General features: G+C 55.8%; 2 protein-coding genes and 1 long non-coding RNA gene across 8 annotated transcripts in view; 1 reads left to right on the forward strand and 2 right to left on the reverse strand.

Moving 5' to 3' along the window:
• Nucleotides 1-7,340, reverse strand: SYT5 (synaptotagmin 5). 3 transcript variants are annotated; one of them, XM_005655968.4, is made up of 9 exons: nt 7,111-7,340; nt 5,925-6,027; nt 5,040-5,212; nt 2,806-2,925; nt 2,542-2,709; nt 2,056-2,223; nt 1,382-1,496; nt 1,014-1,147; nt 1-582 (listed from the first exon to the last, which is right to left on the reverse strand). In XM_005655968.4, the coding sequence occupies exons 2-9, from the start codon at nt 6,001-6,003 to the stop codon at nt 382-384; spliced, it is 1,158 nt and encodes a 385-aa protein (XP_005656025.1). In that variant the 5' UTR covers nt 6,004-6,027; nt 7,111-7,340; the 3' UTR covers nt 1-381. The 3 variants fall into 3 exon arrangements, with proteins under 3 accessions (XP_005656025.1, XP_003356111.1, XP_005656024.1); XM_003356063.5 differs by having other exon boundaries at nt 1,382-1,499; XM_005655967.4 differs by lacking the exon at nt 7,111-7,340 and adding an exon at nt 6,767-6,968 and having other exon boundaries at nt 1,382-1,499.
• Nucleotides 2,168-16,010, forward strand: LOC110261052 (uncharacterized). The gene is made up of 3 exons (XR_002344815.2): nt 2,168-2,254; nt 3,643-3,693; nt 15,907-16,010. It is a non-coding gene; the product is annotated as an uncharacterized LOC110261052 (long non-coding RNA).
• The window catches only part of PTPRH (protein tyrosine phosphatase receptor type H), a 26,411-nt gene continuing 8,767 nt past the window's right edge, over nt 7,903-25,546 (reverse strand). For all 4 annotated transcript variants that reach the window (XM_084962134.1, XM_021094991.2, XM_084962133.1 and 1 more), the window contains 14 exons: nt 24,203-24,469; nt 23,022-23,288; nt 22,035-22,334; nt 20,597-20,863; nt 18,338-18,416; nt 18,163-18,213; nt 13,714-13,804; nt 12,982-13,072; nt 12,645-12,721; nt 12,407-12,541; nt 11,935-12,057; nt 11,575-11,735; nt 8,849-8,984; nt 7,903-8,766 (listed from right to left, as the gene is read on the reverse strand). In XM_084962134.1, the coding sequence (XP_084818260.1) occupies nt 8,641-8,766; nt 8,849-8,984; nt 11,575-11,735; nt 11,935-12,057; nt 12,407-12,541; nt 12,645-12,721; nt 12,982-13,072; nt 13,714-13,804; nt 18,163-18,213; nt 18,338-18,416; nt 20,597-20,863; nt 22,035-22,334; nt 23,022-23,288; nt 24,203-24,469 (2,171 nt within the window). In that variant the 3' untranslated portion in view covers nt 7,903-8,640. The remainder of the gene's footprint in view (nt 8,767-8,848; nt 8,985-11,574; nt 11,736-11,934; nt 12,058-12,406; nt 12,542-12,644; nt 12,722-12,981; nt 13,073-13,713; nt 13,805-18,162; nt 18,214-18,337; nt 18,417-20,596; nt 20,864-22,034; nt 22,335-23,021; nt 23,289-24,202; nt 24,470-25,546) is intronic.

Raw genomic sequence — 25,546 nt, forward strand, 5'->3', positions numbered from 1 at the left:
AAAGTTGCTGAGTATTTATTTGGTCCCAGGAGCGGTGCAGGAATCGGACTCGAGATGGGAATGGGTGATCCTGCGCAGGAAAAGGGGCGTTGGGAACCAAGGGGATGGTAGGCTGGGATCACTGATTGTCAAAGCAGAGGGCAGGACCATGGGGTGTTGAGGGGAGGCCAGACCGCTCCCCGCCCCCAGAGGTCCTGGACTTCTGGGTATGTGCATAACGGGGAGTTGGCAAGTTATCATAATTGGCATAACGGAGGGGAGCGGGGAGAAGGTGGGAGTGGGCAGAGTGGGAGGGGGCGTTAGCCCTCAGAGAGAGCTTAAAGGGGGGACATGGGCGTGGCTTTGGCTGGGAGTCTGGGGTCAGGGGCTTGAAGGTGGGGATCAGGGGGCTGGCGGCGGCCTCACCCGGTCAGGGGGCCGCAGCGAGTGCCACTGGGCGATGGGCCGCCGGGGGTTGGCCAGCATGTCTGCCCAGTGCCGCAGGCCAGCCCCCCCGGCCGCCGCCCCTACAGCCACCCTCCCGATGGCCTCGTTCTTGCCCAGCTTGTCGTAGTCCAGCACAGTCAGCTCCACCTGGACCTTCTGGGGTGGGCGGGGGAGGAAGAGGAGACAGAGCGGGTCAGGAGGCACGTGGCGGGGCGTGGGGAGCTAATCTCCCCTCTCTCAACATGAAGGTGGAGGCAGTAAGAGTTGCTGTGCCCAACATCAGGTATCGTTGCTAAGGAGACGCTCTCCCTGCAACCACAGTTCCTTGCCAGGCTCCTGGGCTGAGGCTTCAGCAGGAGCTCCAGGGCGTGGGAGCTGAGCCGGGCATCCGGCTCTCGCTTGGTGGGCGGGGCTTCCTGGTCCTCCTCCGAGGAACCCGACCGTGAGAACACACCATCAGAGCCCCCAAGACCGGGTGTCTCCGGGTTGCTAAGGAGTTCCATTAGCGGCGGGGTGGGGGCTTCTAATGACCTGAGACTCTGGGAAAGGGCTGCTCCGGCAGGGGCTACGGGCAGGTCTGAGCTCACCTGGACCTGGTCACAGGGCACCTCGAAGCTGAAGGCCTCGTTGTAATAGGGGTTCAGGGTGTTCTTCTTGATGGTCGTTTTCTTCTTCCGCACCTTTTTGCCGCCCTGCAGCAGGTGCACCTTGACGTAGGGATCTGGGGAGAGGGAGGAAGAACGGTACAGCCCCGTCTCCGCGGGGCCCAGGATGGAGGGAAAGGCAGGAGACTCGTCTTTGGCACTAGATGTCTGTGCCCACATTGAATCTAAATCCTCCATGCTGGCCTGGGCCTCCCTCTCCCGTATGGGACCCTCGGGACCCAGAAACTGCCAGAACCTCAGCCCGAGGGCCTCCTCCACCCTCCCACCCCATGTCCTTGCTTTCCACACACCTGACAGCCCTCCCACGTCCATCTTCTTCAGGTTTTTAGCCTCCAGGACGATGACAGTGAGTTTCCCGGCCGTGGGGACATAGCGGAGGGAGAAGCAGATGTCACCTAGTTTCTCCTGCTGAAAGATGGAGAGGGACACAGGCTCTGCATCCGTTCCCTCTGCTACCTTTCTCTCTCTCTCTCTTCTTTTGTTTTGGGCGGGGGGCCTCACCCACAGCATATGGAAGTTTCCGGGCGAGAACTTTAGCTGCCGGCCGACACCACAGCCACAGCAATGCCAGATCCCAGCCGCATCTGTGACCTACGCCCCAGCTTGCGGCAACGTTGGACCTGCTGAGCGCGACTAGGAATTGAACCCGCATCCTCATGCATAGCAGTCAGGTTCGTTCCTGCTGAGCCGCAATGGGAACGCCTTTTCTTTTCTTTTCTTTTTGCCTCTGCGACCTTTCTTGCCTTCCCCCTCTCTTGGAATGGTATGGTCCAGTGTTAAGACTCCAGTGGTACAATCCAAGGGGAAGCATCTATCCCCGGGGAGAGACCAGGGAGCGGGTCCTCTCCCGCAGACAGGAGGGCAGGAGCCCGGACCCGGACCCGGGAGGCCTGTGATCTGATTGGCCCGGGGTGGTGGCGGTGGTGGGCGGGGCTTGCCTGGGGGCGTGGCCACACGGTCTCACCTCCTCCCGAGGAGCGGCCTGCAGCTCCCGCCAGGCCAGCACCGGCCGCCCCAAGTCCACAGAGCTCATGGGGACCCGCACCTCCCCGATGGCGTCGTTGCGGGAGAAGCGGTCGAAGTCGTACACTGCCATGACCAGGACCCTGCCTCCCAGCTCCACGTAGGGGACCTGGGTGAAGGGGGGCAAAAGAAGGCACAAGGTGAGAGTCAGAAGTGTGCGCACAGCTTCCAGGGGGAAGGCCCTGAATGGGGGCAGCGAGGGGCCAAAGCAACAGTCGGGAGGGTCCGTGGAGCACAAATGGGACCGTGCAAGAACCAGGGGAGCAGTCCAGCCACCAGCAGTGCCCTAAAGGGACAACAAAGGGTCCAGTGGAATAGTCCCCAGAGCTGGTAGCTGCCACCAGTAAAGGCTGAAGTGATCGGCCCCCAGTGTTCCAGAGACTGGGGACAGGCTGCCGGGCATGGAGCACTGAGGCCAGGAGCTCACCTTGAAAGCAAAGTTCTCCCCAAAGTGTGGGTTCAGCGTCTGCCGATGCACCTTGGTCTCATACCGCCTCCGTTTGTCTGGCAGCAGGTAAACCCGCACGTAGGGGTCAGAGGAGCCACCTAGGTCCAAGGCTGCCAGTCCCTCAGCTTGCAGGATGCCCACCAGCAGCTGTACAGTGATGAGGGGACCCTAGTCTTAGCTTCCCTTCTGGAGCCTCCTCTAAGAAGGGACTAGAACCTCCCCTCCAATGCACCCCACACCCACCTGGCCACTCTGGAAATCATAATCCAGTGAGTACTGTAGTCGTCCTAGTTCATGCTTCTCTGCCACCTGCTGCCCTGGCCCAGATGGTGCTGGTTCCAGCTCCTCCACTTCTGGTTGCACCTTAGGGAGCCAGGGGCAAAGGCAGGTGAACTCTTCCCCTGATAGTGGTATCCTCCAGGCCCAGAAGCCAAGGGAGACTCACAGATCCCTCTGGCTATACCTGCACACTTGCAAGCTAAGCAGACTCCTGTGTGATTAGTGATGTCTGCCAAGGACAACATACAGTGTGGTATGTGTGTCAGTCTTTGATTAGTGATGTTTGCTATGGGCAGGAATAGGCTTACAAGTAGTGTGTTTGTCCTGCCTACACTAGAAAAACAAGCAATGACAGTATGGATGAGGATTTTATTTCACACATTAATGGATGTACTGGGGTGATTGTCCAAGTTGCCACACTGATTGCCACAGAAAAACATGGAGGGAAAGTGGCTTAATTACTGTGTATCTGCCTTTCTAAACTAGAACAACATCAGAAGACTCCTCTTTTTTTGGTCTTTTTTAGGGCTGCACCCATGGCATATGGAGGTTCCCAGGCTAGGGGTCCAATGGAAGCTGTAGCCGCTGGCCTATGCCAGAGCCACAGCAACGCGGGATCCAAGCCATGTCTGTTACCTACACCACAGCTCACAGCAACACTGGATCCTTAACCCGCTGAGCAAAGCCAGGGGTCGAACCTGTGTCCTCATGGATGCTCATCATCATTTCCACTGAGCCATGATGGGAACTCCCAACATCAGAAGACTTTTTAACCTAAGCCACCAATTTTCAAAATTTCAGAATTCCCGAGTAGAGTGGTTGAAATGCCTTCACTTCAGAGATTCTGATTCGGTAAGTCTGGCACAAAATCTAGGGTTTGCATTTCTTTTTTTTTTTTTTTTTTTTTGTTGTTGTTGTTGTTATTGTTGCTATTTCTTGGGCCGCTCCCATGGCATATGGAGGTTCCCAGGCTAGGGGTTGAATCGGAGCTGTAGCCACCGGCCTACGCCAGAGCCACAGCAACGTGGGATCCGAGCCTCGTCTGCAACCTACACCACAGCTCACGGCAACGTCGGATCGTTAACCCACTGAGCAAGGGCAGGGACCGAACCCGCAACCTCATGGTTCCTAGTTGGATTCGTTAACCACTGCGCCACGACGGGAACTCCTAGGGTTTGCATTTCAACAAGGACCCCGGGTGATTCTGCTGCAGACTTTCTTTGGAGTCGCTGGCTTAGAGGATAGGGATACCAGGACCCTAAAGGGCATCCCTTAAGGGTAATAATCATAACAGCTATTTGTTAAGAAGGGAGAAGGGAAACTACTAGTTATGGACCAAGACCTTGAGGCTCAGAAACAGACAGTGAGTTTCCCAAGGTCACAGAGCCTGTGGCTCTGGGTTGGAAACCAGGACTCTTGGGCTCCCACATGAGTCATTCCCCTTTGCCTTCAGAGGCCTAATGCTCAGATCCTTGCACCTGCAGCTTCCCACTTTCCAACCCCAATGGGCCTCTTCCCACTCAAGTTTCCTTCTCAGGGCTGCCATACAGTCTCCTGGCCCTAGACCTATTCTCCACGTGGGTTCCAGGAGATGGGTTCATCCTAATACCCACATGACCCTGCCCCTCTCTCCTGCTCAAAACTTCCGTGGCTTCCAATTGCTTCATTTCGTGGGTCCTGCTGAGCTCTCCAGAAGCCTCACTCTAGGGCACAGGCTATCTGTGCTCCATACCCCAGCTATTGTGGAAAATGACTCTTTGTTCTCCAAATATCCCTCAGAACCTGGATTCCAGGCCCCAGCACGTGCTCTTCCTTTGAGGTCGAATGTCCTTCTCTCTGCTCTCAGAATGTCCCCGAGTCCCTTTGGGTCTCAGCATGGCAGTCGCCTCCTCCAGGAAGCCTTCTCAGACTGCCCTAGGCTGTCAGGCAGCTGCTCTGTGTTCCCACAGGCCCTGTACTGCCTCTAATGTGGCACATACCGCCCTGTATTGTGAATGTCTGTGTGAGCGTCTGACATCCCCATTAGACTGGAGGTTCTTGTGAATGTCTGGTTCATCTCCAGGTCCCCAGGTCCAGTTTAGGGCTAGATGAGCAAAGAAGGGTGAAGGAGGGATGGAGCAGGGTCTGAGGCTGCTGGGCAATGGGGAGGAGAAGGGGTGCAGGAGGGGGCAGGGCTGAGGGGCTGGACCAGGCCACACCTTGTCTATGTAACTCCGGCCCAGCTCCTTTACTTCCTGAAGGTGGACCTGGGCTTGGGCCTGGCTCTTCTTGCCCATCCGCCTCCGACATCGCTTCCGGTAGAGACAGAAACAGCAGCTGAAGATGAGGAGGGCTGAGACCAGCACAATGGTGGCCAGGGCCCAGGGGGGCACTGCAGCAGGCGTGGAGAGAGAAAACACTGAGGCCCTGGGATGCAAGCCAGCTGATTCAGTCTGCATTACAGTGTTTAGCTGAAATCCTGGCCTTCTTTTCCCTCCAGCTATTTCCATTCCGTTTTATTCCCATGTTTCCCTTTCAACTGATCCCACCTATAAAACTATTTGAAGCCCTGTGGCAGGTTGACACTGTCTAGATTTTCCCACCTATTTGTTCCACTTCTTCTATCCCCATTCCATTCTAAATTTTCTGCTCAACCCTCGTGCTTTTAAAAGGCACAAAGTTTCCCTATCTCTTTTTTCGTTGTTGTTTATTTTATTTGGCTGCACCCATGGCATACGGAAGTTCAGGGGCCAGGGATCTAACTCGTGCCACAGCAGCAACCTGAGCCACATTAGTGCCCATGCCAGATCCATAACCTGCTGAGCCATCAGGGAACTCTTCAGTTTCTGTATCTTTAAAAGAAAGGAAAGGTGGACCTTCCAATTCACCAATCCAAGATTCCATTCCATTCCACACCTCTCGATCTGGCTTTCGATTTTCTTGCATACCTGTTCCTTTTCCATTCCATTTAGATCCCAGTTCAGGATTCCGACTATGATCCCACCCGTGTTTTCCAGCCCGCCAGCCTGAATACACCCGTCCGAATCCAGCCCCTGGGCATTCTGGCCGGGCTTTCCCTCCGTTCCACCCCGGGTCTCGCTCACCAGGGCCGTGGCTGAGACGACTGGAGTCCGGCGGCGTATCGGGCGCTGGAAGCCCGGGTGTTGGGGGCTCCGGGAACATGGCGGCAGGGTCTTACGGTTCTTTCTGCGGAGGCACCCAAGCGCCCTTGCTACCTCGCACGCACCCAGTGCATCCATTGAGCCCCCCGAACAACAAAGAACTCCAGCTCCCATAGGCACCCTGGGCGGCCGGCCGTGCAGGAATCGGCCAGCCGCCGCGAGGCATGCCGGGGGTTGTAGTTTCAGCCTTCCTGCGACCGAGGGCAGGCGCTGGGAGTGGATTCCGGAACCCAGTTCCATCCCAAAGGAACAGCCCCTCCCTCCAAGGCCCCCCAGAAATCCAATCCAGCTGACTTCTGCCCCTTCCTTGCCCATCCCCGGGGCTTGAACCGGAAGTGGGCGATGGCTGGCGTGGGGACCAGCGCAAGGTGTTGCCTAGAGCAACGGCTGGCTCCTCTCCGGCAGGAAGGCAGTGCTGGTTGCCCCGGCAACGGCCGGTTGCCAGGACAACGGGCGGGGCTTACGCACAGCGGCCAAGTCCAAGCTGGACAAGCTTGTTCAGTGCCCTGCCCCGCCTGGGACCCCCGACCCGGATACCGGGGACAAGCGAGAGTGGGAAGGAGGCGGCCTTGCCCGTCTGTCCACGCGCCCACTGCTGGCTCCTCCCTCCACATCTGGCCCTGAGAGTGAAGACTCAGGCTGCCTTCCCTCTCCCACTCTTGCAGGGACTCGGGGGTGGGGGCTGCCCTGCTCCCTCGGCTGAGCCCCCACAGCCTTCTCAGCCTGTTTGTCTCTCCCGCGTACCCCAAGCTCTGTCTTCATACCTGTCCCCGTGACCACCTCGGCCTCCATTCCTCTCTACTCCTAATCAAGGTTTTCCTTATATCTGTCTGCCCGCCGGCTTCTCGCCGCTCCTCCGTTGTCTGGTCTCTGCCTGTTGCCTGGTCCCCGTCTACCGAGGTCCCTCACTCTCCACCCCAGCCTCTCCTCCCTTCCCTCCGGCTCTTTGTCTCCACACCAGTCTCTAAATCCCATTTAGGCTCCAGCCTACCACCCCCTCCGTTAGTGTCCCTCCCACCCCACCCCCCCCACACACGCACACGCCCAAGCGTCTCTCCAGGATGCGAATAAGAATGGGGCTTAAGGACGGGGTCCCAGCAGCTCCTACCTGCTCCGCGGCCAGACCGGACCCTCCAGAGAGACACCGAGGCGCCGGCCCCGCCCGGACCCCGCCCCCGCACGCTGGTGGGTGGCGCTGTCCTGGGTGCTGATCACGGAGCGCTGGGGGGGGTGCGGCCCAACAGCTCCCGGCTGAGCTGTGTATGTGAGTGTGTGCGTGTGTATATGTGTGTGAGAGCGAGCCTGTGTGTGTGCGTGTGTGAGTGTGTATGTGTGTGTGTGTGCGCGCGTGCGTGTTCGGGAGGTAGAGAGCCCCGCCCCGCCCCTCGTCCCGCCCCTCGCCTGGAACCACCAGGGTGCCCACGGATATTTATCCTGCTCCCAGGATTTTCTGCTTTTCTAGTCCAGCCACCTGATAATCCAGTCCCCTTCTTCCCCGGCGGTACTGCCATAGAATCAGGCGCCAGAATATTGGGTTCGAGGACTCTGAATGCCCTCCCTGGAGACCCAGGTATTCTGATATCTAGACAGGAGAGACTGAGCGTGAAATTCTCCAGCATAACCAGCTCCAGACTTCACCCCACCCACTAAGTTCCCGTAATGCCAGGCCCAGGAGCCAAGCCTCCATGATCCCAGCTCTGGGAACCAAGTTCGCACCGCCCTAACCCCCAACCTCCAGCCTTCTCAGAGAGACACAACTAACTATCCAAACCTGCATTTTTTTTCAGGTGCAAATTGTTAGCCCCTCTAGTTTCCTCCCTAGGACATTTGCTTCAGTATCTAGGCAGCAGGGACCCACCCCAATATTATTTCCAGACCCAGAAGTCCACTGGTGCGTGTCTCTGGGGAGAAGAGTGATTTAATAAATTATGGGATAAAAGAAAATATATGTACAGGCAGCAGGGTGCAAGGAAACCTCAGATCCCAGAAGACTGATTTGGTTTCTGGTGTAAAAGATGGGCAGGTCCTGCCTGCCCTTGCTCCTTAGGCAGAATTCTGGGCCCTCATGCTTCTTTCTTCATCAGAATCCAGCTTGTTTCCCTGGGACCCTGCAGCTTCTCTCAAAAAAAGGAGATCCTGGGGTGTTCCCATCGTGGCGCAGTGGAACCGAAGCCAACTAGTATCCATGAGGATGCAAGTTTGATCTCTGGCTTCGCTCAGTGCCCTGGGGATCCAGCCTTGCCATGAGAGCTGTAGTGTAGGCCGCAGATGCAGCTTGGATCCTGAGTTGTTGTTGCTGTGGCATAGGCCAGCAGCTCTGATTCGATCCCTCGCCTGGGAACTTCCATATGGCATGGGTGCAGCTCTAAAAAGCAAACAACAACAACAACAGCAACAACAAAAGGAAATCCTGGCTTCCATCCCTCCCCTTCTTCAAGGACCTGGAAATCTAGGATCTGGCTTCCCACTTAACCTCCCCCTCCAGAAAGTAGGAGTTGAGGCTGCCAGCCCCCTCTTCCTGTGGAGCCCAGGGGTCTGAGACCCCAGCCTTGTGCTGTCCCCGGGGTCCAGGTATCTGGGCTGAAGAGGAATTCGGAATGTGAGTCTAGATGGGCTGGGGTCTCAGCCCTCCCCCAACTTAAGCCTCTGTCGCAGCTGCATTCTCGTAACTTAGGTTCTCATATATGGCCCCCTTCTTCACGGGCGCCGGGGATGACTGCTGCAGAAACCGAAGGATGCACTGGTGTAGGAACACGTACTGGGCCTGGGGACAGAGCAGGGGCAGGTGAGGGGTGGAGCCTCAGCCTCTCCCCCCACCGCCGCCAGTGCCCCAGGACCCCCATCACCTCTGTCTGCACCATCAGCGGCCGGCTTTCTCTCATCTTCCTCACGTAGCTGAAGGGCCCCACGAGACCCTCACACTCCAGCTGCCGCAGCAGGACGTCCAGGGCAATGAGGGTGCCCGTGCGGCCCACGCCAGCGCTAGGCAGGGACAAGAAGGGGTCAGACCGGAGGGATCTGTCTCTGGAGCACCCAGGGGCCAGGGTATTCAGAGTAGAAAGTAATGACAAATGACTACGCCTTGAAGTCTCTCTATCTGCTTGACCCTGTTCCAACTGCCTTCATTTTTTTTTTTTTTTAACACGGCTGCACCTGGTGGCATATAGATGTACTCAGGCTAGGGACTGAATTGGAGCTGCAGCTGCTGGCCTATACCACAGCCACAGCAATGCCATATTCAGGCTGCGTCTGCACCCTACACCACAGCTCACTGCAATGCCAGATCCTTAACCCACTGAGCGAGGCCAGGGATAGAATCCATGTCCTCATGGATCCTAGTTCGTTACTGCTGAGCCACAGCAGGAACTCCTAAAATTAACCATTTTAAAGTGAACAGCTCAGGAGTTCCTGTTGTAGCTCAGCAGTAATGAACCAGACTAGGATCCATGAGGATGTGGGTTCAATTCCTGGCCTCGCTCAGTGGGTTAAGTATCCAGCGTTGCTATGGCTGTGGTAGAGGCTGGCAACTGCAGCTCCAGTTCCACCCCTAGCCTCGGAACGTCCATATGCCGCAGGTGCAGCTCTAAAAAGACAAAAATTAAATTAAAAATAAAATAGGAGTTCCCGTCGTGGCTCAGTGCTTAACGAACCCGACTAGTAACCATGAGGTTTCGGGTTCGACACCCCTAGCCTCACTCAGTGGGTTAAGGATCTGGCGTTGCTGTGAGCTGTGGTGTAGGTTGCAGACGCAGCTCAGATACCGAGTTGCTATGGCTGTGGTGTAGGCCTGTGGCTCCAGCTCCGATTAGACCCCTAGCCTGGGAACCTCCATATGCTGCAGGTGCAGCCCTAAAGAAGACAAAAAGACCAAAAAAATAAAATAAAAATAAAATAAAGTAGAAAGTTCCTATCGTGGCTCAGCTGTAAAGAACCTGAATAGTATCCATGAGGACATGGGTTCAATCCCTGGCCTCAATCAGTGGGTTAAGGATCCGGGGTTGCCGTGAGCTGTGGTGTAGGTCACAGAGGTGGCTCAGATCTGGCGTTGCTGTGGCTGTGGTGCAGGCCAGCAGTTACAGCTCCAAATCGACCCCTCATCTGGGAACCTCCATATGCTGTGGGTGGGGCCCTAAAAAAAGACAAAAAATAAAATAAAGTGAACAATTCAGCAGCATTTAGTCCATTCACAGCATTGTGTGACAGCCACCTCTGTCAAGTTCCAAAACACTTTCATCCCCAAAGGAGACCCCACCCATTAAGCAGTCACCCCCAGGGCCCCATCCCTCCCAACGCCCTGCCCCCACACCGCGCCACTGCAACAATCTGGCTCTGCGGATTTACCTATTTGGACTATTTCATGGAAACAGAGCCATAAAATACGTCATCTCTTTGCCTGGCTTCTTTCACTCAGGATACTGTTTTCGAGGTTTGCTCACATGGTCCCATGAATCAGTGGTTCATTACTTTTTATGTTTCAAGCTAACGGTCGTGACTGCGCCTGGGGAAGGGGAGGAAGCTCTACTGGGACAGCTCCCGCGGGGGCCATCGGGGCTGCGGACAGTGTCAGGACACAGCTCCGCAAGGGCTCCAGAGCTCCACCCTGGGCATCAGCTTGACCATCCACTACTGACCATGTGCCCAGGGACTTAAGTTTCCTGACTCAGTTCCCCTCTTGTCATGAGGATGCGCCGAGGGTCGAGGGTCGGCAGGATGTGGCTGGGACGTGTGGGACGTGGTCCCTAACTGCCGACCAGCATCCAAACCAGAGCCCCCGTTTCCGAGGCCATCTGTCCCTCTGCAGCCAGCTCCTTCTGCAGGCCCTTCACACTTAGATTGAGTGAAATCACACCTGCAGAGGCTTCAGCATAAATACCCAGCTGCTGAGCCCAATGAGGTTTTTTTGTTTTTTGGGTTTTTTTTGCTTTTTAGGGTGGCACCCGCGGCATATGGAGGTTCCCAGGCTAGGGGTGGAATCAGAGCTATATGTGCCAACCTACATCACAGCCACAGCAACGAGGGATCTGATCCGTGTCTGTAATCTACACCACAGCTCACGGCAACGCCAGATTCTTAACCCACTGAGTGAGGACAGGGATCAAACCCGCATCCTTCCGGATCTTAGTTGGGTTCGTTCACCACTGAGCCACGAAGGGTACTCCAAAGGAGGTTTTTTTTAAATGTTTCTGAAAACCTTTGGCATGGAATCCCCTGGTGGCTCAGCGGGTTCAGGAGCTGGCATCATCTCTGCTGTGGCTCTGGTTGCTGCTGTGGTGAGGGTTCCATCCCTGGCCTGGGAACATTCACATGCTGTGGGTGTGGCCAAAAAAAGGAAGAAACAACAAGACAAAAAAACCTTTGCCGCCTCTCCCTTCTGATCCGCCTGCCTTCTTCCATCCTTCTCCCCACGTGCCGCCTCCACCTCTCTGTCCCCTCCTCTCTCCACCTCACTCTCCCGCTGCGTCACTGCCTTCGCCTTCCACCTCGTCTCCTCTCCCGAGGACCCGAGGGCCCCTGCTTCTGAGACATGAGGGTCGGTTCCCTCACGGGGAGAGGGCTCAGAGCTGGTCCTTACCTGCAGTGCACAATGGGGGGGCCTCCCCCCATGCTCTGGTCCAGCCACTGCCGGAGCTTCTTCCAGAAGGCCAGCAGGGGGTCTGGGGAGTGGGGGACGCCGTGGTCCGGCCAGGTCACAAAGTGGAACTGACGCACCGATAAAGCCTTCTGCTCTTGCATCTAGAGGGATGGGGGTTGGAAGGGGCTCAGAATTGGGGGGGGGGCTGGTTTCTGACGGGCAGGGGCATTTCCCGGGCACACTGCAGTCCGTTTTGGGAGGGTCAGAAGGTTTGACTTCTCGGGGAGCTGTGGGGTGGGGGCTGCCTGAAAGGTCACCGGGGAGGAGCTGAGGGTCTGGTGGGGAGGGGTGGGGGCTTACATGCCGGAGCTTCATGTCTCGCACTGTCCAGTTCTCCGTCGCCTCCTCAGCCACCAGGGTCACTTGTAGGTGCCCATGGGTGCAGGGCTGGGCGTCTAGGGGCCAGTAATGTGCACACTTCACCTGGGGGAAGATGGGCAGGTCAGAGTTTGGGGCAGAGGGCAGGTAGAGACCCTCCCCCGGGCCCCTCCGCACGGCGGCGGCTCTTTTATTCGGTGCAAAGGAAGGCCCCTGCCCTGGTGATGAGAACCCAGAGGCGGCCAGGTATGACGTGTCCCAGCCAGGAGGGCGCCTCCTTCCCCAGGTACTAAGATCAGCCTCGGTCTCAGACCAGCAGACGGACGGGACGGGGGTGGGTGGGGGCTGGTGAGCAGGGTGGCGCTGGAGGCACTCCGTGAGGCCAGGGGCCAGGCCTGCCCTGGGGTCCGTGTCTGGGGCGGGCTCAGCACCCAGGACCCAGGTCCCCTCTCACCCGGCCGGACTCCACGCAGTTGGTCAGCATGACCAGAGTGTGGCTCTGCTGCTCCCACACCAGGCGCCAGAAGTCGCCCACCGTCTGGGGTAGGGGGCCCTGGGCTGCAATGAACTCCTGGGGGCTCCAGAGACCCTGGTTGAGGAAAGCAGGCAGGTCTTGTCCCGGCTCTGGGGCATTTTCCCAGGCCCCCCCCTCCCCGGGCCTCCTCCCCACTCCCAACCACCCGCAGCCTTACAGGTATGAAGCTGGCATTGATGTACTCGGAGCCCGGCTCCCCGCGGAGGGGCGTCAGGGGCACTCGGGACCAGTCATCTAGGGGAGGAGGCGGCGTTAGCGGTGCAGAGGTTGTGGGGGGAGCCAGACTGAGGCCCAGGAGAGCCAGAGACACAGACGCGGGGAGCCTGGCACCCCGCATCCGGGCGCCAACCAGGGACTCCCACATCTCGGGAGGGGCAGGAGCTTGTCTCCAGTGGTGGGGGGCGGGGTAAGGGATGGGAGGTTGCAGGGGGCCAGGCATGGGATGCTGACAGAGTCACGGCTGAGAACAAAGTCAGCAGAGGCTTTTGACTCACAGGGCAGCACGTTTCTGTAACGGTTCTTGGCACTGTTTTCTGGAGCCGAGGCCACCATCTGGGACTGGCTGTGGTCCTCCAGGGCCAGTTGCTGGGGGTGGAGGGAGAGGAGGGGTACACGACACTGGATTTCCCCCACCCTCCCCCAGGGACACCCCGTTGTCCCCTCTGCCCTCCTAAGCATTGCCACCTCACCCCTTGTGCCCTGCAGTTCTGTAGCACCCACAGAAACAGGGCGAGTGTGTGCTCCATCCCCAAGGGGCAGGGGCATTTGGGGGACTGGAGAGGCAGGCAAGGGTGGAGACAGCGGAAAATCAAGCTTTTTCTTTTTTCTTTTTTTTTTTTTTTAGGACCACACCCTCAGCATATGGAGGTTCCCAGGCTAGGGGGTCGAATCGGAGCTGTAGCCGCCGGCCTACACCACACCCACAGCAACACCAGATCCTTAACCCATGGAGCGAGGCCAGGGATCGAACCTGAGTCCTCACGGATGCTAATCAGATGCGTTAACCTCTGAGCCACGACGGGAATTTCCAAGGTGTTTCTTTAGGAGGGACCCATGGACCTGTCACTAGCCTAAGAGCTCAATGAGTCAAAAAGATGGATGAAATGGCTGAGAGTTTCCGAATCAGCCAGCCAAGCGTGTATCCCTGCTTCCGTTCTGTCCCAAAAGTGGGGACAGGTCTGGGTGGGCACGTGGGGCTCAGCGCAGCCCCCTACGTTCTCACCCACCTGGTACTCCTCTGCAAAGCCACAGCAGCTGTCCTTCTCATTTTTCCTGACGTGGTCGGCAAAGTCCTCAGCCAGGATGTCCCCTGGGAAGCTGTAGGGGGAGGGAGACCAAACAGTTTAACCCCACACTCTTGGGATAAAAGAAAAGGGTTTGGGGGGTTCCCGCTGTGGCTCATTGGGTTAAGAACCTGACTCATGTCCATGAGGACGCGGGTTCCATCCCTGGCCTCGCTCAGTGGGTTAAGGATCCGGTGGTGACACAAGCTGCAGCACAGGTCACAGATGTGGCTCAGATCCTGCATTGCTGTGGCTGTGGTGCAGCTGGGCAGCTGCATCTCCTATTCAACCCCTAGTCTGGGAACTTCCATATGCCGCAGGTGCAGCCCGAAGAAGGAGGAGAAGGGGAAAGGGCTTTGTTTTGTTGACCTCCCCCAGGACTTATTTTTCATCTACGTTCTTTTGGGACTTAATTATTTTTATAATGTGAAGTCTGTACCTTCTCACCATTTTCACCCATTTCACCCATTCCAGGCCCCTTGATGCTGGCAACCCCCAATTTCTTCTCTGTATCCATGAGTTCCAGTGTTTTGTTTTGCTTTTTTTTTTTTTTTTTTGTCTTTTTGCCTTTTCTAGGGCCGCACCCGCAGCACATGGAGGTTCCCAGGCTAGGGGTCCAATCGGAGCTGTAGCCACTGGCCTCCACCATAGCCACAGCCATGTCAGATCCGAGCCACATCTGAGACCTACACCTCAGTTCACGGCAACACCGGATCCTTAACCCACTGAGCAAGGCCAGGGATCGAACCCACAATCTCATGGTTCCTCGTCGGATTGGTTAACTACTGAGCCTCAATGGGAACTTCCAGTTTTTCTTTGTTTGTTTGTTTGTTTGTTTTGTCTTTTGTTGTTGTTGTTGTTGTTGTTGCTATTTCTTGGGCCGCTCCCGCGGCATATGGAGGTTCCCAGGCTAGGGGTTGAATCGGAGCTGTAGCCACCGGCCTACGCCAGAGCCACAGCAACGCAGGATCCGAGCCACGTCTGCAACCTACACCACAGCTCATGGCAACGCCGGATTGTTAACCCACTGAGCAAGGGCAGGGATCGAACCCGCAACCTCATGGTTCCTAGTCGGATTCGTTAACCACTGCACCACGACGGGAACTCCCGGGAACTTCCAGTTTTGTTTGTTTGGTTTGGTTTTTGGATTACACATAGGAGATCGTACAATATTTGTCTTTCTCTTTCCATGTTATCTCACTTAGCATAATGTCCTCAAGATCCATCCATCTTGTCACAACTGGCATTATTTCTGCTTTGTTATGGCTGAGTAGTATTCCTTTGTATATAGACCGCATCTTCTTTATCCATTCATCTATTGAGAGACATTTAGGGCGGCTCCATATCTTGGCTATTGTGGATAATACTTCTCTACACATGGGAGTTGCAGATATTTTTTTGAGTTAGTTATTTTGATTTTTTTTTCAGTGGCACCCATGGCATTTGGAAGTTCCTGGGCCAGGGGTTGAATCCAAGCTGCAGCTGTGGCAATGCCAGATCCTTGAATCCACTAAGCCCTGCCAGGGACTGAACCTGAGCCTCCGCAGTGACCTGAGCCCCTGCAGTCGGATTTTTTTTTTTTTTTCTTCTTAGGGTTGCACCTGAGGCATAGGGAGGTCCCCAGGCTAGGGGTCGAATTGGAGCTACAGCTGCTGGCCTACACCACAGCCACAGCCACTCGAGATCCAGGTTGCATCTACGACCTACACTATAGCTCACGTTAACACGGGATCCTTAACCCGATCAGTGAGGCCAGGGATGGAGGCCGCGTTCTCATGGATACTAGTTGAATTCGTTTCTGCTGCGCCACGAAGGGAACACCCTCCTGCAGTTGGATTCCTTTTTTTTTTTTTTTTTTTTTTTTTTTGTCTTTTTGCCATTTCTTGGGCCGCTCCTGCAGCATATGGAGGTTCCCAGGCTAGGGGTCCAATCGGAGCTGTAGCCGCCAGCCTACGCCAGAGCCATAGCAACGCGGGATCCGAGCCGCATCTGCAATCTACACCACAACTCACGGCAACGCCGGATCGTTAACCCACTGAGCAAGGGCAGGGATTGAACCCGAAACCTCATGGTTCCTAGTCGGATCCGTTAACCACTGTGCCACGACGGGAACTCCTGATTTTTTTTTGTTGCCAGGTACCAGACGAGCAAGGACAGCCCTTCTGCCTCAGAGTCCACCGAGATGGTTCAGACTAAGCCTGCTGGCCTTGGAATGCCCATTTCCTCCTGCGGAAACCACGAAAAAGGCTCTTGCTCAGCTGTGGCCCACCTCCCAGCCGACCCCGGCGCCTCTCCGAGTGGCCCTGCGAGATGTCGCCTGTCATCCCCCAACTGGGAGTGTAATAAACTGTCTATTAGTGGCAGCTGTGTCTTGATCCCTCGGCCTTGTCATACCTAAATCCTAACAAGACCTGTGAAAACGCCCTTCGCATTCAAACATCCCACGCAGGCCCGTCTTCTCAGCTTCTCGCCCACTCTTCACCAAGGCCTGGTGTTGACAGCGTGACGCCAGGGGAACAAGGGCATTTTTCAAAGTCCCCTTATCTTATTTGCCTCCTTATCGCCAATTCCAAAGGCCACCTCTCCGTCCGCCCTGAGCGTGGCTGCTTGGCAGCATGCAGCGCCTTGGATGGAGCCCCCCTTTTCCTGAGGTCTCTCCTCGTTTGCGCGATCCCCCCTTCTGGCTGCTGCTTCACCATCTCCTCACCGCCCCTTGACCTCAAAAAGTGGGTGTTCCTGGGAGTCTGTCCTCAAGTCCACTCTTCTCCCTGGACCTGGACACACACTTTTTAGGGGGCCCGTCCACTTCCGCAGCTTCGACTGCGATCCGCACACCCACGATTTCTGAGTATCCACTGTCAGTCCCCTCCGGCTCCTTCTCCCGACCTTCAGACCTGTTTTCCCACCTGCCTCCTGGAATCGCCATGTGCGTGTCTGAGAGGGTCATTCCCAGGCACCCGGACACGCACGCAGAGGCTGGGGATGGCAAAATGCACAACGTACAGACGGGGCCAGGCTTGGAATCCGGTGGGTGTGGTGATGAGTTGCAGAGGCCGAATGAGGCCGAGGGGCACAGGGTGGGGAGGGGAGAGATCGGCTTGAGTGGAGTGGGATGCTGGCCAGGACCGATTCTACGGCAGAGAAGAAACTGGACATCATTGCCCCCCACACCTGTATCTGCTCTGGCTTGTGCACCTGCCTTGGACGGCCAGGCCCTCACTTCACGCCATCACGGCTGGTCTCCCAACTCCCCTGAACACTCTGTCCCAGATCTCCTCTATTGATCCCTGGGGATCGTTTTAACATAGAGATCTTTTTTTTTTTGGGGGGGGAGGCATGTGGAAGCTCCACAGGCCAGGGATCAAATGTGTGCCACAACAGCAACCCAAGCCATGGCAGTGACAATGCTGGCCCCTTAACCCACTGCACCACCAGGGAACTCCGAACATAGAGATTCGATGACCAACCCAACTTAAAGGACTCAGAGGAGAGAAATGTTCTCTCGAAGCACAGAACTCTTTACCCAACATCCATTCCTCGCGGCCTTCACTGGCATGTCCAACAAGCACCTCAAACTCAGTGTGTCCACACAGCTCCCGACAGGGTTCCTCAGACCTGCCCTCCCCTACTCATTCATTTCAGGTAATGGCGAGTCCAGCCTTCCCGGGGCTCAGGGTAAATTCCCCGGAGTCACTCTCGAGCCCTCTCTGAATCTCACACCACACATCCCCACACATTCTTCAACCAGAGCCACTGTGTAAACACACAAAGGATAGCTTTTTTTTCTTTTTATAACTGCACCTGAAGCATATGGAAGCTCCTGGGCCAGGGCTTGAATCATAGGGTGCAGCTGCTGGCCGACACCACAGCCACAGCAACGTGGGATGTGAGCCACACCTGCGAGCTACACCACGGCTCAAGGCAACGCTGGATCTTAACCCACTGAGCAAGGCCAGGGGTCAAACCTGCATCCTCGCAGACACTATGTCGGGTTCTTAACCCACTGAGCCACAAGGGAAGTCCTTCTTGTTATTACGAAAGGCTCCTTGTGTTAGAATGTAAGCTCCATGAGGGCAGAAATCTCTGTTTAAGTCGCCATTTCCTAGGCACCTAGAACGGGGCCTGGCATTTAACAGGGGCTCCGGAAGTGTTTTGTTGGATGAATGAATGGAAGACCCAGAGCTGAGACGGAAACCCATTCCACAGCCACCAGCCCAGGCCACTTAGGGGCAGCACAAGCACTGCAATGCCCGCTGTAGCGGGTGCCAGGCCCTTTGGAGGCCTGCATGGGTGGGTTCGCCCATCCTGCCCTCTGACCTGTCCGGGGACCAGCAAACAGCCCTGGACTTGACCTGACAGCCAGTTTTCTGGATGCTCCCCAGATGTTCTCACCTGAACACCAGGTCCCTGGGTACCTGTCTCTTCTCAATCTTCTTCTCATGCCTGGAAAAATGACGTGAGAGTGAATGGCTCCAGGCGGAGAAGTAGCGAGGTGGGAACCAGGGGTCCCCAGTTTCCCCCACCCCCTGAACCTCCAGGCACCGCTGAGCCCTGCACAGAGTCTTACCTCCTCTTCAGGAAGAAAACCAGCAGGCCCACCAGGATGAGAAGCAGGAGGACGCCAATGATGGCTCCAGCGATGACCCCTGGGGAGGAGGCATGGGGTGGGGGGGTGAGCGCCTGGGTCTTCCCTCTGCGCGTCCTGGCTCTCCCACCTCTGTCCTCACACAGACTGTGATCAGGGGGCCTACCAGGTAGACATGAGGGCAGAGAAGAGAAAGAAGAGCCCACCTCCCAGCCAACCTCCCCCTACCCTACCCCAGTATCTCAGCTCCCGAGAACTGGCCCAAAGGCACCACTTTCTCCAGTGACCTGGTTGTTAGAGACTCTCCCACTTCCTGGCCTAGACCAGTAGTTCTCTGGGGGCCCCACGCTCCCACAACCTAGCATTTCAGGGAGGATTAGACTAGCAGTTCTCAGTGGGGGTGATTTTGCCCCCCTTCCCCCGCCGGCGACATCAGGCAATGACTGGAGACATGTCTGGTTGTTACAACTGCAGCAGAGGAGCCACTGGCACCGAGAGGGTGGAGGCAGGGGATGTTGCCCAATATCCTAGAATGCCCAGAACGGTCCCCTGCCACAAAGAGTGAGCCAGTCCAAGAGACCAGAAGGCCTGTCCTCTCAGAGACCTTTCTTTCTAAGCGGGGGAATCCTAGACAGCAGGACCCCTGGCCCGGGCTGGAATAGCATCCATTTATCAGTGCACTGAGGTCTCCAGATCAGATGGCCCGTCTCATAAGAGGCTCAGTTCCTACCAAGCAGTGGGTGGGGTCCAGGGAGGCCATGATCTCAGTCAACCTTATGAGACCAAAGTTTCCTGAGCATGAGGTTCAAACTTCTTCAAATACCCTTTGGGTGGGTGAAAAACGGTACGGCCGTGTTGGAAAAAAATTTGGCTGTTCTTCAAGAGGTTAAACACATATGTATGACTAGGTCACTCTGCCGTACAGCAGCAATTGGCATAACATTGCAAATCAACTATGCTTTAATTTTTTTTTTTTTTTTTTTTTTTTTTGCTTTTTAGGGCCACACCTGCAGCATGTGGAAGTTCCCAGGCTAGGAGTTGAATCAGAGCTGCAGCTGCCAGCCACAGCCACAGCCACAGCAACACAGGATCCGAGCTGCAACCTACACCATAGCTCAAGGCAACATCAGATCCTTAACCCACTGAGCAAGGCCAGGGATCAAACCTGCATCCTCATGGATACTAATTGGGTTCTTTTCCACGAGCCACAACGGAAACTCCGATTACACTTAAATTAAAAAAAAAATTAAAAGGAATAAACATGAAAGTTCCAAAAAAATAAAAGCTTGAACACAGAGAACACAGAATTATCATATGATCTAACATCTCCGCTCCTGGGTATACACCCAAGAGAAATGAAGACACGCATCCACCCAGAGACGCGCATGAATGTTCAGAGTATTCCTCCTAAGAGCCAAAATTAGAAACAGCCCAAGAGATCCATCGGCAGGTGAGTGGATGAACAAAATGTGGTTTATCCATATAATGAAATATTATTTTGGCAATAAAAAGTAATGCAGCACAGATATAGCCTAGAATGCTGGATGAACCTCAGAAACAATATATTAAGTGAGAGAAGCCAGTCACCGAGCGCCACCTCCTGTGATTGTATTTTTAGAAAATGTCCAAAAGAGGCAAAATCGATAGAGACAGAAGTAGATTAGAGATTGCCAGTGGCTGCTTGGTGGGGAATTGGGAAATGAGGTGCTGGTGACTTTTTTTTTGCTTTTTAGGGCCACGAGGCATATGGAGGTTCCCAGGCTAGGGATCCAATTGGAGCTGTAGCTGTCAGCCTACACCACAGCCACAGCCACATCAAATCCAAGCCGTGTCCCTGATCTACACCACAGCTCACAGCAACATCAGATCCTTAACCCACGGAGCGAGGCCAGGGATCAAACCTGCATCCTCGTGGATCCTAGTTGGGTTTGTTAACCGTACAAAGGACACTCCAGGCGCTGATGACTTCTCTACGGAGAAGTGAAAATACCTTAAACTGACAGTGACGATGGTGCAAGCACTGGGAATACACTAGAAGCCACTGAGCTGTACATTTTAAATGGATGATCGGCCGTATGTTACCAGGAGTGCATCTCAGCAGAGCTGTTTTAAAGAAAGCAGGAAACGAAACACAAACAAGAAGGTTCCCCCTGCCTTGGTGAGACTCCCTAACAACAGGGCCAGAAGGGGTCTTGGAGAGAAGGTTATCGAAGCTCCCTGTGCCCATGGGGCTCTGCTCACCTGCGCTCTCGGTGTGGCAGGTCACTGAGGCAGACTGGGCCCTCATTCCGTCCCACAGGGTGGTGACCACGGCTGGGTAGGACTTAGCTGGCCCAAGTCCTGACATTGACACGCCCTTCCCACAGGAAGAGGGGGGCTGGGAGACCCGCTGTCGGCCCACCTCCAATTCAAAGGCCTCATAGCCTCCTGGGGGGCAGGACCAGGTCACGACGACCTTGTAGCCCCCTGAGGCACTGGAGCAGGAGGTGATGGTGACAGGGTCCGGAGCTGGGGGGAGGACAAGAGGAATCAGTGGGCTCTGTCCATGGGGGCTTTCTACTCCCCACACCCACCAGTCAGGGCAGCCCTCTGAGAATCAGCTCATCCCTTCCTCCCCCCCAGACCAAAATACCTCTTGGGGTCTTGTTTGTGTGTTTTCTTTTAAGGGATGTATCCGTGCCACACTGAAGTTTCCAGGCTAGGAGTTGAGTCACAGCTGCAGCTGCCAGCCTACGCCACAGCCACAGCAACGCCAGATCCGAGCTGTGACCTACACCACAGCTCATGGCAACGCCATATCCTTAAGCCCCTGAACAAGGCCAGGGATTGAACCCTCATCCTTACGGATACTATGTTGGGTTCTTTTTAAAATTTTTTTTTGGGAGTTCCCGTCGTGGCGCAGTGGTTAACGAATCCGACTAGGAACCATGAGGTTGCAGGTTTGGTCCCTGCCCTTGCTCAGTGGGTTAACGATCCGGCGTTGCCGTGAGCTGTGGTGTAGGTTGCAGATGCGGCTCAGATCCCGCGTTGCTGTGGCTCTGGTGTAGGCCGGTGGCTACAGCTCCGATTCAACCCCTAGCCTGGGAACCTCCATATGCCGCGGGAGCGGCCCAAGAAATAGAAACAATAACAACAACAACAAAAAAGACAAAAGACAAAAAAAAAAAAAAAAAATTTTTTTTTTGGACGTTTTCGGGTCACACTCGCAGCATATGGAGGTTCTCAGGCTAGCGGTTGAATCGGAGCTGCAGCCACTGCCCTACACCACAGCCACGAGGCCAGATCTGAGCCGCGTCTGCGACCTACACCACAGCTCACAGCAACACCAGATCCTTAACCCACTGAGCAAGGCCAGGGCACGAAACGGCATCTTCGTGGATGCTAGTCGGATTCGTTTCTGCTGAGCCACAACAGGAACTCTTTATGTTGGGTTCTTAACCTGTGACCCCCAATAAGACGCCTCCAAATACCTCTCCATACCTCATTTTCTGTTGTTTTCCAAAGGAGAGCCCACAGACGCCCTCAAACTACAACTCCCATGAGCCCCTTGAGTCTTGGTGCCACTGCTGCTTATGAAATCATGGCCCCATGGCCTGATGGGATTTGGAGTCCACTTACCTCTCACGGCCCCCAGGGCTGACCCAAGCCTCCCACCAGGTCAAAGGGGAGCCCATCTCACCTGTGGATGCACGGAGGCTCCGTGTGGAACTGGCTACGTTGTTCCTCTCTGCCCACACGCTGAAGTTGTACAGAGTCCCGGGTTCCAGGGCCTCCACCTCGAACCGAGTCTCATTGGTCTTGCCCGTCTGGTTGGCCTGACGTCCTTGGGGGCCTTGCTCTCCCTGGGGATGTCCTCCACTGACCCACTGGACCCAGAATACGTAGAGCTGAGAGTGGGGGTCTGCGGGGGCCTCCCACTGCAGGGTGACTGAGGTGCTGGTCTGCGTTTCGTTCTGCAGGCCTGTGACCTCGCTGGGAGCTGAGAAGTGAGGACAGGAGCTGGAGGGGCTGGATCCCCAAAGACCCCCATGCCTGCCTGAGCCTCCCCCTTCGCAGAGCAACATGGAGGCGCTCTGTCATGAGGCAGGTCTACTTCCTGAGCAGTGGGGAGCACGCGAAGGGGGCCTGGTGGGGACTGGGGTCTGTCTCGAGTCTCCCACCCATCACCCTTCCCTACACTGTCTCTACAGGCCGCCTGGGAACTCGACCTCCTCTCTCCGGCACACACTGAGTTTCCAGAGGGAGCTCTTGGCTTCGGTCTTTTAAGCCCAAATGGCCACAGACGAATGAGTTTCGGGGTCCATTCATCTACACTTCATCTACTTCCTGGGGTAATTTTGGTTCCTCTCACATTCTGGACCCTCCATGAGGAGACTGAGAGGGAAGGCTCTCTTGGTTCAGCTGATTGACCAGGACGAGCCGTGGGTCACTGCCTAGCTGAGGACGTGGTTGGTTTCTGCTCTAGTCCCAAAGACAGGCCCCGTCATGGGAAAGTCCTGGTGGCTGAGGACAGGAGAGGCCTAGGACGTAGACCTACAGGCTCGTGGTCCAGCAAGGCTGGGGAGGGTCACCAAGCACCAATCACCCCCCAATAAGCCCCCCATGTCTCCCCAGCTCCCCTTCCCCCGTCCCAAGAGGGCTGGTCCAGAACTAGATGGTGCCTCACCAGTGGCCCCGGTGAGGGTCCTGTTGTCACTGCTGGCTCCATTCCTCTCTGCCCAGACAGTGAAGGTGTACAGGCTCCCAGCTTCCAGCTCCAGCACCACCCGGGTGTCTAGGGTGTGACGGGTCCCAGAGGCAGGAGTGCCCTCCTCGACCCATGAGACCGAGTAGGTGTAGGGAGGGTGAGGTGGGCCCTGGGGAGCGGTCCAGCTCAGGGTGAGGGAGCTGTTGGTCCAGTCTTCCACCCTGAGACTTGTCACTGCATTGGGGACTGACAGAAGGAGTGGAGCGTCAGGACCTCCATGTCACCGGTCCCCAAGAGTCCGGGACACACCAGTGAGCCCCTCTTCATGCAACCAGCTTGTTAAGAAACACTTCTGGAGTTCCCATTGTGGCTCAGTGGAAAGGAATCTGACTAGTATCCATGAGAACACAGGTTCAATGCCTGGCCTTGCTCAGTGTGTTAAGGATCTGGCGTTGCCATGAGCTGTGGTGTAGGCAGCAGACACGGCTAGGATCTGGAATTGCTGTGATTGTGGTGTAGGTCGGCAGCTACAGCTCGAATTTGACACCTACCCAGGGAACCTCCATATGCCACAGGTGCGGCCATAAAAAAAAAAAAAAAGCAAAAAAAAAAAAAAAAAAGAAAGGAAAGGGAGTTCCCATTGTTTACCAGTGGAAACGAATCCCACTGGTAACCATGTGGTTCTGGGTACAATCCCTGGTCTCGCTCAGTGGGTTAAGGATCCAGCTTTGCTGTGAGCTGTATTGTAGGTTGAAGATGGGGCTTGGATCCTGAGTTGCTGTGGCTGTGGTGTAGGCCGGCAGCTGTAGCTCTGATTCAGTCCCTACCCTGGGAGCCTCCATATGCTTTGGGTGCCGCCCTAAAAAGCAAAAAAAAAAAAAAAAGGAAGGAAGAAAGGGAGGAAAGAGAGAGAGAGAGAGAAGGAAGGGAGGGAGGGAGAGAGAGACTAGCAATGGAACCTGCAGAGACCTGGGCTCTGGCAGCGCCAGCTCTTCTGGACAGGCCCGTCCCCAGGCACGGCCACATCTGCCCTGTGGCCCCAGGGCGAGCCAGTCTGGCTCAGAGGGACTGAAGAGACGGTGGCTGGAGCCCAGAGGCGGGCCCATCTTTGCCAGTTCATAGCCTCTCAGCAGAAGAGGGTGGGCATGGAGCCTGCTCACCTGTGGAGCTGTTGAGGGTCTGGTTGGAGCCAGGAACGCCATTCGCCTCCGCCCACACAGAGAATTCGTACAAGGTCCCGGGTTCCAGACCTTCCACTGAGACACTGGTGTTGGTTGTGCTTCTGGTCTCAGATGTGCCTCCATCTCCAGTGCACTGGACCCAGTAGGTGTAGCCCTGAGGGTCAGGGCCTTCGGGCACCTCCCACCTCAGGGTGATGGAGCTGGTGGTCTGGGTCTCCACACCCAGGTTCCTGACGGGGTTGGGGGCTGAGAAACCAGGAGGGAGGACCTGGTGTCAGGAAGGGAGCAGACCACGGGGCACAGCCAGTGGGCATTTCTGACCCTCGACGTCAGTGCCCGGTCCTGCCTCATCCACTGGTCCAGGAGACACAGGGGGTAGGGTCTAGACCAGGGCCTCCCGAACCTCACCTGGCATACACGTCACCGGGCATCGGGTTAAAAGGCAGGTTCTGACTCAGTAGGTCTGGGAGGGGACGGACAGCCTGCAGGTACCACCGGCTCTCAGGGGATGCTGACAGGCCCACCCAGGGACCAGGCTGAGGAGCAGGGAGCCAGACCTGTGCTTTCCAGCAGCATGGCTGCAGGGATGGACGTGCCCTCCCAGTGCCCAACAGGGTAGACACCAACCCACCCACCGGGATGGGGGGGTGCGGGGACTGGGAACCCCTCAGCAGAGCCCTTGAGCACATGCAGTATGCTCATCCAGCCCCTTTTTGTTTTGCTTTGTTTTGCTTTGTTTTGTTTTGTTTTTGATGGCCACACCTGTGGCACATGGAGGTTCCCAGGCTAGGGGTCCAATTGGAGCTGCAGCCGCTGGCCTACGCCAAAGCCACAGCAACACGGGATCCGAGCCGCACCTGCAACCTACACCACAGCTCACGGCAACGCTGGATCCTTAACCCACCGAGCAAGGCCAGGGATCGAACTCGCAACCCCATGGTTTCTAGTCAATTTCCTTAACCACTGAGCCACGACGACGGGAACTCCCAAACTTTTTAGTATCCATTACCTGTCAAAATGATAACATTTTGGATCTACTGGGACAAAGGAAATATCTTGCTACAATTATTTTCAACTGGGTAACTGGGTTTCTTTTTTTTTTTTTTAGGGCCTCATTCTCGGCATATGGAAGTTCCTGTGCTAGGGGTGGAATTAGAGCCTACACCACAGCCACAGCAACATCAGATCCGAGCCACAACACCTATGACCTACACCCACAGCTCGCAGCAATGCCGCATCCCCAACTCTCTGAGCAAGACCAGGGATCAAACCCGCATCTTCATGGATACAAGTTGGGTTTGTTACCGCTGAGCCACAATGGGA

Source organism: Sus scrofa, chromosome 6 (assembly GCF_054392235.1).
Source record: "Sus scrofa isolate SSC_HxYL_T2T_F1_AM1 chromosome 6, Sscrofa_HxYL_maternal_Yorkshire_Landrace_v2.0, whole genome shotgun sequence".
Classification (NCBI taxonomy): Eukaryota; Metazoa; Chordata; class Mammalia; order Artiodactyla; family Suidae; genus Sus; species Sus scrofa.